Source organism: Ochotona princeps, chromosome 14 (genome assembly GCF_030435755.1).
Source record: "Ochotona princeps isolate mOchPri1 chromosome 14, mOchPri1.hap1, whole genome shotgun sequence".
NCBI lineage: Eukaryota > Metazoa > Chordata > Mammalia > Lagomorpha > Ochotonidae > Ochotona > Ochotona princeps.
In genome coordinates this window covers 47,356,908-47,369,492 of record NC_080845.1, presented here as the reverse complement: position 1 = coordinate 47,369,492, position 12,585 = coordinate 47,356,908, and the positions used below count along the sequence as shown (strand labels likewise).

Below are 12,585 nucleotides of genomic sequence, written 5' to 3'. Positions count from 1 at the left end.
CTCCTCTCTCTCAAATTATTCATAATCTATTTATTATGTATTGCTTATTCCTAAAACAAATTTGTTCTTTATCATCTGCAGGTGACTGCTTCAATGACCACCCACGGATACCAATCAGCTGGAGCAGTCCTTGGATATAGAACCCTCTAAAAAGATAACCAATTGCTGCCTTATTTCAATCAACTAGGATTCAATCAATTCTGATTTTTTTTTTAATTGACAATACTGCTGACTAACACATCCAATGACTTATGTTGCTTATAGACATGGTTAGTGTAAGGAAAATCTGGTCTGAGTTTTCAAACGCCACTTTGTACTAATTTTCTACGTATTTCTTTAGCATTTCTAATCTCTCAGTAAACTTTCGTGCTACTGGTAGTTGTCAACACTCAGTGTGTGTGGTTAATACAAACACACATATGTAAAATGTCTTAGTCCTCAAGTATTAACATGTAAGTGAAGAGTGACTTACAATTTTTTCAGACCTTTGCAAATATTTATTTTTTCATGAACTTTCTGAAAATTCCTCATATGTATGTATTTCGAATTTCTGATACAAAAATAAACTTACTTTTATTTTCAATTTCCAATTTGAAGTACTCCATATTCACACATCACCTATAATCAAAGTTTCCATTTCTCCATTTTAAAAAAGTGACTCTTCCCTTAATTGGCATTAATTTCTTCAGAGTTCCTATCTTTCATTTTTACGAGACAAATTGGGTCATACTTCCAAATTTCCTGACCTTCTGGTTAAGTATTAGTGTTAGTCTATGAGCATCGCATCCTCATTTGATGATTTTACCTTTCTCTATCATCAGTCTCTCAGTAATATTGCTAAACAGTCTGTAAAGACTTATAAAATGTAATAGCCCAAAGAAAAACTGTTCTTTACTAGAGTTTTCACTAACCTTAAATGAAATATAAATGGAATATCTATTATATGCCATGTACTTTTACAGATATTATCTCATTTAATCTCATTATTATCACTTAAAAAAAAAGAAATTATAACCCAGGAGGTGAAACAATGTTTCAAAGGTTACAATTGTAATTAGCATAGGCAGGCTTTGAGCCTCCCTGTTCTACAGGTGTCCGCTTACAAAAAGGCCAAGATTTTTCCACTCAGGATTGGCAAAGTGAATGTGAGAAGCCAGACAGTTAATACCTCATGCTTTGCCGGCTGAACAGTCCGTCTCTACTACTCTGCTGTTGCAGGACAAAAGCAAGAGAAAACAGAAGACGACAGCTGCTTTCCAGTAAAACCTCATCCGCAAAAACAGGCAGAGGGTTGAGTTTAACACAGGATTCATCGTCTGCCAATCTCTGTGTTATAGCTCAGTGTGTGCCTTGTTACCCAGCTTCTACATAATTAACACCCCTAAAGTTTCTCTTTCACTTTTTAACAAAAGTATGACCATAGGGCCCGGTGCAATAGTCTAGTGGGTAAAGTCCTCGCTTTGCACACACTGGGATCCCATATGGGCACCGGTTCCTATCCTGGCAGTCCCACTTCCCATCCAGCTCCCTGCTTGTGGCCTGGGAAAGCAGCTGAGGATGGCCCAAAGCCTTGGGGCCCTGCACCTGTGCGGGAGACCCAGACAAAGCTCCAGGCTCCTGGCTTCAGCTATTGCTGTGGGAAGATCTTCCTTTCTGTCTCTCCTCTCTGTATATCTGCCTTTCCAATAACAATAAATAAAAATTTTTTAAAAAGTATGACCATAATCCTACCCAGCCACTTTAGCACTATTCTCATGAGAACCAATCAGGGTAGGTTACTTATGGTTATGGTTTCTAACTATAACAGCAATTATATCACAAATAAGCCTGTACATAAGATGAGGCACTCCTAAAAACATGGTATTCCTACACTCTCATTGTGTAGTTCTGTTACATACTTAGGTTTAAAATTCTCCCTTATGAACCTTTCCTGTTATTAGTATACAGTTTTAATTGCTCAAGTTATATTTAATAAGCAAAATCACCATAAAGCCACCCCATAACCACAAAGTCCTTCTAACATATACAGTCAGGCAACAACTGCAAATATTTTCTTTCAATTATTCAAAATGATCATGAGCAGACATTTGCCTGGCAGCTGAGACATCCGCTAAAAGGCATGTGTCACATTGGTAGTGCCTGGTTTGGGCTCCCACAGCTCCAGCTCTGATTTCAGCTTCCTGCCAACACAGATCCCAGGTGGCAGGTGACGGCTCAAGTAGCTGAGTCCCTCAAGCAGCTATTCTTCCAGTGGGAGATCTATATTGTGTTCCAGTCTCTCGACTTCAGACAAGCCCAGTCCTGGCTGGCATTTGGGGATTAAAATCAGTGGATGTCAGCAATGTCTGTCAATGTGTGTGTCCCTCATCTCTGTATCTCTTGGGGGAAAATGCCATTTTATACTAAGTAGACATAAAATGCACACAGCTTAAATACTTTCTCTCACTCTTCCTCTCACTCCAAAATACATAACCATAATTGAACATGCTATTTTCTTCAAGTAAAAGGTTTAAGCAGTTTCACCTGGTACACACAGTAAAGCATTACTCCCCTTCATCCGCTCTGCACTTCCTTCACTCTCTCCTTCCCTGGCATCCTCTCTTTCTTCCTTTCTCTCACTCTCTCTCTCAAAAATGCACACAAGGCATCTTGAAAACATGTAATTCAAGTCCAAATAAAACGGGAAGACTGATAAGCAAGAAAGACACAGGTCAGTTCAATACTAGCTCTCCAATTCAAACAAGCTGAATAATCATTTCCAACCTTTGTGCCTTCAGTTCATTATTTAACTACTTCTATACACTATTTCTTCATCTAGAAAGATGGGGGAAATATCTACCTCACATGACTGTGGTGCACATCAAAGTGAAAATTAAAATGAGAGACTCAGCATTGTTTCAAAAGCGTCAAGGAATGTAAGAAGCTAATTTTCTGCTGTCATCACCCCCAGCACAACATGGCAGTGTGGGCACGTGGTAACATTTACTGTAGCTCCTCTACAAAATGGGGAAAGCACTGCCTCAAATATTATCTGTGTGCATGAGTACATGACAGTACCTGAAAAGTTTGTGGAAAAGTAAATTGGAAGTTTTGGTGTTAAAATGGAAACTCACGCACAATTTCTACATAGCATTAATTATTCAAGAACTTTTTGTGTTCTTGTACGTATGGATTTCAAAGACTGTTTCACAAAAACAAACATATTCAAAAAAATTTTTTTTCTTTGAGAGGCAGTGAGTGAGACAGATGCAAAAGCTCCTATTTGCTGGTTTACTCCCCAAATGTCTGCCATTGCCAGTGGGCCAACGCCAGGACACAGGTCTCCATCAGGTCATCCACACCAGCACAGCCTCCCCGGGGCTGCCTTAGTAAGAGGCTGAAAGCAGCAGCAACAGGCAACTGTTGAACCCACTACCCTGAGGCACTATGGGGGCAATCCAGACCACATATTAACTGCTGGGCCAAATGCACTAATTTTTCACCCTTTTATCCTTTGAAAGGTAGACAGAAAGATAAACTCACCTTTCAATTCTATTTTCCACAAGCTTTCTGAAGTATATATGTAATGAAGCATACATGTAACAAATTTTTTTAAGAATCTTTTCCTTTGAGAACATCTACTTAACAAGAAAACTAATTCCATGTTATTTTTGAAAAAAAGAAAGTTACTCTTTCCCACTGTTTTTCATCATTTCATTCTGTATGTTATTACTGAATACAAATATGTTGTTATTAAAACACAAATATTTCTGAAGAGTGCCACACAGCATCAATGATCACGAGTGGATTTGTCTACAAGGGCATGTCAGGATAGTATCCACTTTCTTAATTCCAATATATTCTAAAACTTGCCATTGAAAGTTTATTCTAGCTCTTTGTTGCTTTAAATCCTCTGCGCTTAAAGGAGCCACATATTAATAACTACATACTTTGGCTGCTCTAACATTAGTGGATATAAACAATCCTTACCAAATTACGCTTTTTAAGTGGAAGAAAATAGTAGTAGTGGCAGAAAGAAAACATCAGTGCGTAGCAAGTAAGAATCTCGGTGTAGAAACACAGCTGCAGAAAAAGCCAATGGTTATCTTCACCAACACAATTGTTAATCCTAAGAAAAAATGAAAAACAAACAATATTTTAAACTTGCCAAGATGTTCATTTCAGGATTAGCAAGACTAAAAAAGAAACATTAATATCCTAACAAAGACAATTAACTTACACAGGAATACACTAAAGCTTTTCAACCAGGAAGCTGACTGTACAGAGCAAAGACAAATATGCCACCTTGTATTTGTAAAGCACTTTCTACTTTCAAAAGGATATACATGGATAGGATCCCTTTCAACTCACAAGAACCCTGAGAGGGGAGAACAGATGGTAGCCTCCTCGTTTCACTGATAACGAAGGAGGAACAAAGGAAGTTAACACACTTGCCTGAGAATCAACAGCTAGAAGAGCCAGGAGCCAAACAGTAAGAACATTCTTCTGTATGTTGTGCTTCTGTTCCAGCATTCTAGCTGTTTTCATCAATTTGAATACTTTGAAATAAAATAGTTTAAGTTTGCTACTTGACATACTTACTAGGCACTCATATTTTTTTTTATTTCAAAAATCTACCTTTGGTTTCTAAAATTAAAAACATAATTAAAACTATTTTATATATATCTAAAGCTATACTTTCTCTAATACAATAGTGAGTCCTAACCTGGTCAAACAATTATTACTACCCTAAAATTTTCAAGGCTAATTGAAGCTAAGCATTTTATGTTCCTTCTAAATTTTCAAAATACTCCAATAGTCCAGCAGAAAGTTCAAAACTAGAAATTGACTGGCATAAATGTTCAGTTCAATATAACATTACGCTGTCACTCAAAAATCCATACCGTTTCAATTTTTATCTTAAATGTGGCTAATATGTGTCACTACCTATTTTTTTCTAATCAAATACAGAACTAACCTATAAAACCTTGCATGCTTTGTAAAGAACACAATTCATTATTTTGTTATCCGTAAGCAGTGCTGCAAGAAGGGGGTTTACATGTGCATTCTAGATGTTCCTTAACAACTTTTGCTTAAAAAGGATGCTTTCTCCTTCTCAGAACGGAGAAATCTGAGAAACAACTACTGTGATCACAGCATCTTTCTTAGCCAGAGAATGTCAAGAAGCACCAAGGTACTCAAAATATAGGCAAGTATTCTTTTGGTAACATTGAAACTGCTAAAGAAAAAAAATGAATAGTCAGAAATACAGAAGAGATTGATGCAATCTGAGAGTTGACCTCCAAATTTAAAGCCATAACATAATTAAAATATCACAGTATCTGAAAACATCAAAAATTCTCTTTGCCTCTGATTTTCACTGCACATTTCCCTCACTTTGAACACCTCAGCAGCACTCCCTTAGGAAAACCAATCACGGAGAGGTCTGTGGGTCCCTGGTCTACCATCCTTTCCAATCCGCCAATCTTTTCTACTTACCCCACCATCCAATCAATATTTGTAAATATTGTGAGGTTGACCAAAATTGAAAAAGAGGCCTGAAATGGAGGTATCATTCCAAAATTAGGAGTCAGGTTAAACTGCACCTTATGTGGCCACACACAAGCCAGTCTTAATCACTCACCAACAAATACCACTAATCTCTACATTTGCTAGTTGATAATTTTTCAACTATTGCATTCTCTGGAAGTAAAGCACTAATATCAAACTGTACTAGAAACACTACATTTTTAATCAGAAATACTAAAATAAAAAGAACTAAAAAAAGTGAGCTTTTCAGTGTGACTGGCATTTATCTTGAAATATGTTTCACCTAGCTTTTCTTACTTTATTACTAATGTAATTGCAAACAGTATTGAGGTTTAGAAATTTACTTGGGGATTAATCTGCTTAAATTCAATGCACACTTTCTGAACACCAACTATATGCCATACATTAAACCTTGTGGATGAACTTAAAGCAATTTAATTCTTATACACAAAAAGTACACCTTTAGCTATAATACTCTCATTTTCCCTAATCTTAGTAAATTGCATTCTAGTTAAATAAACCATGAAATCAAGTGAGTTACTATAAGTTGATTACCATTATTAGCTGAGACTTTACTCTTGAGTCTTTAGATAAATGTAATTCAAGAAGCTTGTTATGCAGTTAAACTTTTTATATATGCACACATGTGTGTACAAACATAAATATATATGTATATAGATATATTTATGCAGTGCTACACTATACCAGTTTAAATATTTATACAGAGATCCCAAGCTTGGAAAACAAAATTAAATACAATGTCTTGTTCACAGATTTTTGTGACAGCTTTGAAATGAGATACAATACAGAATTCTCACAGCATTTGTTTTCAAAAATTTTTTCCAACTTAACATTTACTTTAAATATTACAAGAGAGCCCCCTATTGACCAAAAATGTTAGTAGTTCAGTAGAATCAGTAATTACCACTTACACACATCCAACATGAATACACCATTAATACCTATCTCCAATATACAACATATAAAATGTCCTAACTGGTATGTGAACATGAGGAGAGGCGAATCATAAAGGTATTTGAAATGTTACACTTTATTACACAAACAGAAGCAGAAATAAACAGTGGGGAATATATGGGTTATTATTTTATAAATAACAGCTTCTATTTCAATGCTTCCTACGTGTCACATACTAAAACAAACTGTTTCCATCCATTGCCTCATTGAGCACCAGCACTTTGGTCCTCTTGACTATCTGGGTGCATGTTAATTCTTACTTTTTTGCTCAAACATCTCCTTATATTATACGTTGCCAAGATAGGATCTCTGTGGAAACAGACTTTAGGAACTGGCACAACCACATGATCAATTAAATGCATCCTTATTAAAATACTTTTATGAACTGTGCAACTTTAATATCACTTGTTTAAGATGCTAAGGTCTAGGAGAATTTTTTTAAACTAGGTTTCTGTTCTTTCTTAGGTAAAAGCAAATTAGTCTTTTCTTACCATGGACAGTGATGATCCATTCTCCTTACGCAGTGGCCACAGCGACTGCAGTGATGGGAACGCTTTGGTCTCATCAAATTACATTTGTTACACAATTCCCAGAACTCTCTTTCTAAAGAAAGAAATTAAAATCCACTTACTGCAGGCAAATAAATACTGCTGAAAAATTTTAATAAGTGTTCAGATTTTATTAAAAGCCTTCAACATATATCTCTGAAAGATATTTTTCTTCTTCTAATCCTCTAGAATTGCTGTTCTTATTTTTACTTTTTGTGTTTCTAATCATAATCACTATAAAAACAAGACACTATTATTATACTCCAATAAGAGACAGCAAACAATGCATTAGGCTGTAGACACTGCTAGAATCTAAACCCAGTGACAGATCCTTAAAGTTTAACCAATTTGTTATAGTATAATATGATTTTATGGAAACAAATTAACTTCTACAAATCTTGTTTCCTAAAAGCTCTGCAGAAATAAAGCTGAATCTTTATTTCAATTAGTAAGTAGAAATCAATCCTATAAACACACTGGGAAAAGAAAAGACATTCCTCTTCTTGCTTTCCCCAAACATTTTCTTTTTCCTTTTAAGTCTGTAATTTATCTCGTGTAATTTATCTCAGCATATGTATGGGAGTAGGTCTAACGCGAATCTCAGATCAGTACAAGAGATACTAGAATAGTTTCAATAGTGAAGATGCTTACAAGATTACTATTTAACAGATATAAAGAAATTCTTGGGCCCAGCAGCATGGCCTAGCGGCTAAAGTCCTCGCCTTGAATGCCCCGGGATCCCATATGGGCGCCGGTTCTAATCCCAGCAGCTCCACTTCCCATCCAGCTCCCTGCTTGTGGCCTGGGAAAGCAGTCGAGGACGGCCCAAAGCTTTGGGACCCTGCATCCGCGTGGGAGACCCAGAAGAGGTTCCTGGTTCCCGGCATCAGATCGGCGCACACTGGCCCGTTGCAGCTTACTTGGGGAGTGAATCATTGGACGGAAAATCTTCCTCTCTGTCTCTCCTCTGTGTATATCTGACTTTGTAATAAAAATAAATCTTTTTAAAAAAAAAAGAAAAAAGAAATTCTTGGGAAAGTGTTACTGCACAGCAGAATTAACCCAGTGCCTATAATGCTGGCATCCCCTTTGAGTACTGATTGGAGTCCCAGCTGTTCCACCTCTGTCTAGCTCCTTGCTAACGCCTCTGAGAAGGAAGGTGGCACACATAGTTAGACCCCTGCCAGCCACTTAGGAGACCCAGATGGAGTACAGTTGGCTTAGGTTTAGCCCAACTCCTGCCATGGGGAGTGAACCAGCAGATGGCTATTTCTCCATTTCTCCTCTCCTCCCTCCCTCCTTCCCTCACCCTCTCTGTAAGCCTCCATTTCATATAAATAAATAAACCTTGAAAAAATCAAAATAAATTCTATATAAAACTAGTCTACCACCAAGGAACAATTTTCCTTTAGCTAGCTGATAGAATGAACACCTAAGTTATATGCTAAAATTATAAAATCTGCATAAGTGAAAAGGCTTTTTTTTCATTATAAATTGTTCTCATCAGGTTCAAATAGGCTATGGGAGACAAATCTTCAAAGATGATTGTTCTTCAAATTATTGTTCAATAATTTGGTAGGAAGTAAAGTTCTGGAAAAAGCACGTATGTGGAGATGTAATAAGCAAGATCTTAAACAAATAAATTTATTTATTTTTTATTTTTTTGCTTCTGGCTCAACACATTATACTAGTCCCACAGGAAATACAGTAACAATGTGGCATCATACAGTTTCCACCTAAAATAGGTCCAGCGGCCTTCTGGCCTTCTTGCCAGGTTCTGGCAAGACCAGCACTGCCAACAACCCAGTAATTTAGGACAGCTGGTGTCTCCCTAATCTTAGGCACTGCTCAGACTAGGAGTGGGAGAAAGGCTGTGCAGGCAATGGTGCACCCATAGCACAGGATCACAGAGGGCTGAGAGTAGTGAGCCAGGAGCAGGGGCTATGGAGAACTGGGTGAAAGCCTAGCACAAGGGCCCAGAACTGAAAAGTGCTAGAGGTTGTGGCACAAGCAACTGCAAAGAACCAGTTACTAAATGTAACCAGTAAAATCGACCTGTAGAATAGTGGGCAACACAGCTTAGAAGCCAGCCCTAAAAAGAAGAATCTGCCAGCCAGAATTGCAATGGGCAAGAGCAAAAGGAAAGACAGAGGCACAATAAATATTACTGATGCCTCCCCAACAAAGGAGCAAAAGCCTTTGTCAACCTCAGAGTTAACTCAGGAATACATCAAGGATATGGGGGAGAAATAATTTTAAAAACTTGTTACAGAGCTCCATAATATCAATAAGAAGCACATATAGGAGTTCAAGGAATTTAAGGAATTTGTCCTACAGGAAATCGCAACACAAACAAAATTAAGCCATTATGAAGGACAAGATGGAGCAAATTAAAAATTCAGTGGAAAGCCTCAATAACAGAATTAGTGAGGAAGAAGAAAGAATATCAGAATTGGAAGATATTTCTTGCCACACTAATGACACAATCAAAAAGCTAGAAGTGGAACTGAGTCAAGCTAAAAAAAATACTCAAGAATTAATTCACTATTTAAGAGTTGCGGGAACCCCAGAAGGCCCAGAAAGAGATGCTGGGTTGAAAGATGTATTCAATGAAATAATAAACAAAAGTTCACTAATATGAAGAAAGAATTGGGAAACAACATACAGGAAGAATACAGAACTCCAAATAGCGTTGACCAAATGTGATCTTCACCACAAAACATGATAATCAAGCTCTCTTCAGTTGAACATAAAGATCCTTATATATGCATATGAAAAAAACAATTAACATACAGAGGAACTCTAATCAGGCTCTGACCAGAGGAAACTCTACAGACCAGAAGAGAATGGAATCACATATTACAGATTTTTCTCAGTCAAAAAGACAAAAAAAACACAACTAAATCAAACAATGAACCCATTGCTAAAATGACAGGACCAAATTAGTACCTATCCATATCAATCCATAATGTAAATTACGTAAACTCATTACTCAAGCTTCATAGATTAGCGAACCAGATTTAAAAAACACTTGATTTTAGCCAAAACACCAAGAAGAAATTGAATCAAAAAACAACTCTCATCTATCTGTTGCCTACAGGCGACACATATCACTAACCAAGATACGTGGAAACTGATAGTGAAAGGATGGAAAAAGTTATTCCAGGCTAATGGAAAGGAAAAAGAGGCTGACATAGCCATTCTTATATCAGATAATATATATTTTGACATGAAAAACATTAAAAGAGATGAAGAAGGACACCACATAATGATCAAAGCATCTACTCAGCAGGAAGAGAATACCATAATAAATCTACACATCTATCAAATGCCTGGAAACCTAGCTACATGGAACAAATATTAATAGATTGAAAGGAAGAAATAGACTCCAACACTACAATAGTGACGGACCTTAATACCTCATTAACATCAACGGACAGACCAACGAGACAGAAACTCAGCAAGGCAACAACAGAGCTAACCCAAACACTACAGCAAACAGACTTAACAGATATCTAGGTTGCCTTTTTTTTCCAAGGTTATATTTTTTTTGCAAAGTCAGATATACAGAGAGGAGGAGAGACAAAGAGGAATATTTTCTGTCTGACGACTCACTCCCCAAGTGATTGCAAAGGCCGGTGCTGCGCTGATCCAAAGGCAAGAGCCAGGAACTTCCTCCAGGTCTCCAGTGTGGGTGTAGGGTCCCAAACCCTTGGGATGTCCTGGACTGCTTTCCCAGGCCACAAGCAGGGAGCTGAACGGAAGCGTAGCTGCTGGGATTAGAACTGGCACCCATATGGGATCCCATTGCATGCATGGTGAGGACTTCAGCTGCTAGGCTACCGCACCGCGCCTGATAAGCTACATGTTGAATGAATTTTTATTTCCATTCCTTTCTCTCCCATTTACTTGAAAAAACAGAGTAAGCAAGTGAGAGAAAAAAAAAGAGAGAATTTCAACTTGCTGATTCCCACCAAATGGCTAAAATTGGACGGCAGGAACACAATGCAGGTTTCCTAGGTGGGTGACAGCGATCCAGCTAATTGACCCATCACCACTGCATCCCATTTTTCATATCAGCAGGAATCTGGAATCAGGAAGTAGAGCTGGTTATTGAATCCAGCATTTGATGTGGGGTGCTATATCATTAGCAGTCATTCCCAATTCGTTTTCTTCTAGATTCTCTGGAAACTGCTGATCAGTTTTCTGTTTACACAGAATTTATTTCTCACATAAGAATTAGGCTGCCTGGGCCCGGTGCAATGGCCTCATGGTTAAATTCTCACCTTGCATGTGCCGGGATACCATGTGAATGCCAGTTCATGTCCCAGCTGCTCCACTTCCCATCCAGCTCCCTGTTCAGGGCCTGGGAAAGCAACAGAGGATGGCCCAAGTCTTGGGACCCTGCTCCTACATGGAGACCCGGAAGAAGCTCCTGGATCCTGGCTTCTAATCTGCTTAGCTCTGATCATTGCAGCCATTTGGGAAGTGAACCAGCAGATGGAGGATCTTTCTCTTCATCTCTCCTTCTCTCTGTAAAATGTCTTTCAATGAAAAAAAAAAAGAAGAAGAATTGGGGCTAGCATTGTGGCATAGCTGATATAGCCACTTTCTGTGATGCTAGCATCCAACACTGAGTGCCAGTTTCCATCTCAGCTGTTCTACTTCTGACCCAGCTCCCTGGTGGGAGCCTGGGAAAGCAGCAGAATACGGCCCAAGTATTTGGGTCCCTGTAACTCAGGTGGGAGACCCAGATGAAGTTCCTAGATCATGATTTCAGCATGGCCCACCCTGGGACTGTGGCCATCTGCAAAGAGAACCAGTGGAAAGAAGGGCACTTTCTCTCTCTCTTTCACCCTCCCCCTCTCTCTCTCTTTTGGTTTCTGCCTCTTTCTCTGTCTTTTAAATAAGTAAATATGCCTAAAAAAAGAAGAGTGCTACAATGAGAAAAACCCGAGAATTCTACAGTGGACATCGCAGACCAGTCTGCACAAAATATCTCAAAGTAATTTAACCAAAATGTGGTTAACATCATCAAAGTACCAGAGCTTTACATTTCCTATTCTGAAGATTCAATACTCAACTTCCAAATACTCATGGATTTATTGCATTTTTAACTTATTTAAAACTATATTTACAAAAGAATTGGGTAGAAGTACATTAGGAAAAATACTTGATTATTTTAATTTTCCCCAAAAGTGAATAAAGAGTTAAAACATTCATCTGTATATAGATCTATGGGGAAAAAGGCACAAGACCGAGCTCCAGAACAGCAGTCCCGTAAGAACAGAAGCCAAACCCACACTCCTGACTGTGCCTACCTGCCTCATAAGTAACAAGATGAGTAGAAGCATTAAAACAAAAACATGTGTTTTTCAACTGGGTAAGATAGAAGTTGCTTGAACTTAAAAATCATGAAATTCCTCATAAACATTGGAACTTTCCATTATTATCCTCAAAAACCTTTAAGATCCAACATTCAAATGACAGAACAATTCCTCTGTGGCTGAGCAGAGACTACTGTATTTAGGTT

At 37.9% G+C, this 12,585-nt stretch overlaps 1 protein-coding gene across 6 annotated transcripts in view; it reads right to left on the bottom strand.

Moving 5' to 3' along the window:
• Positions 1-12,585, bottom strand: part of ZDHHC21 (zinc finger DHHC-type palmitoyltransferase 21) — an 89,204-nt gene that overhangs the window by 58,134 nt on the left and 18,485 nt on the right. For all 6 annotated transcript variants that reach the window (XM_058672436.1, XM_058672432.1, XM_004581093.3 and 3 more), the window contains 2 exons: positions 6,996-7,107; positions 3,970-4,108 (listed from right to left, as the gene is read on the bottom strand). In XM_058672436.1, coding sequence (XP_058528419.1) covers positions 3,970-4,108; positions 6,996-7,107 — 251 coding nt within the window. The remainder of the gene's footprint in view (positions 1-3,969; positions 4,109-6,995; positions 7,108-12,585) is intronic.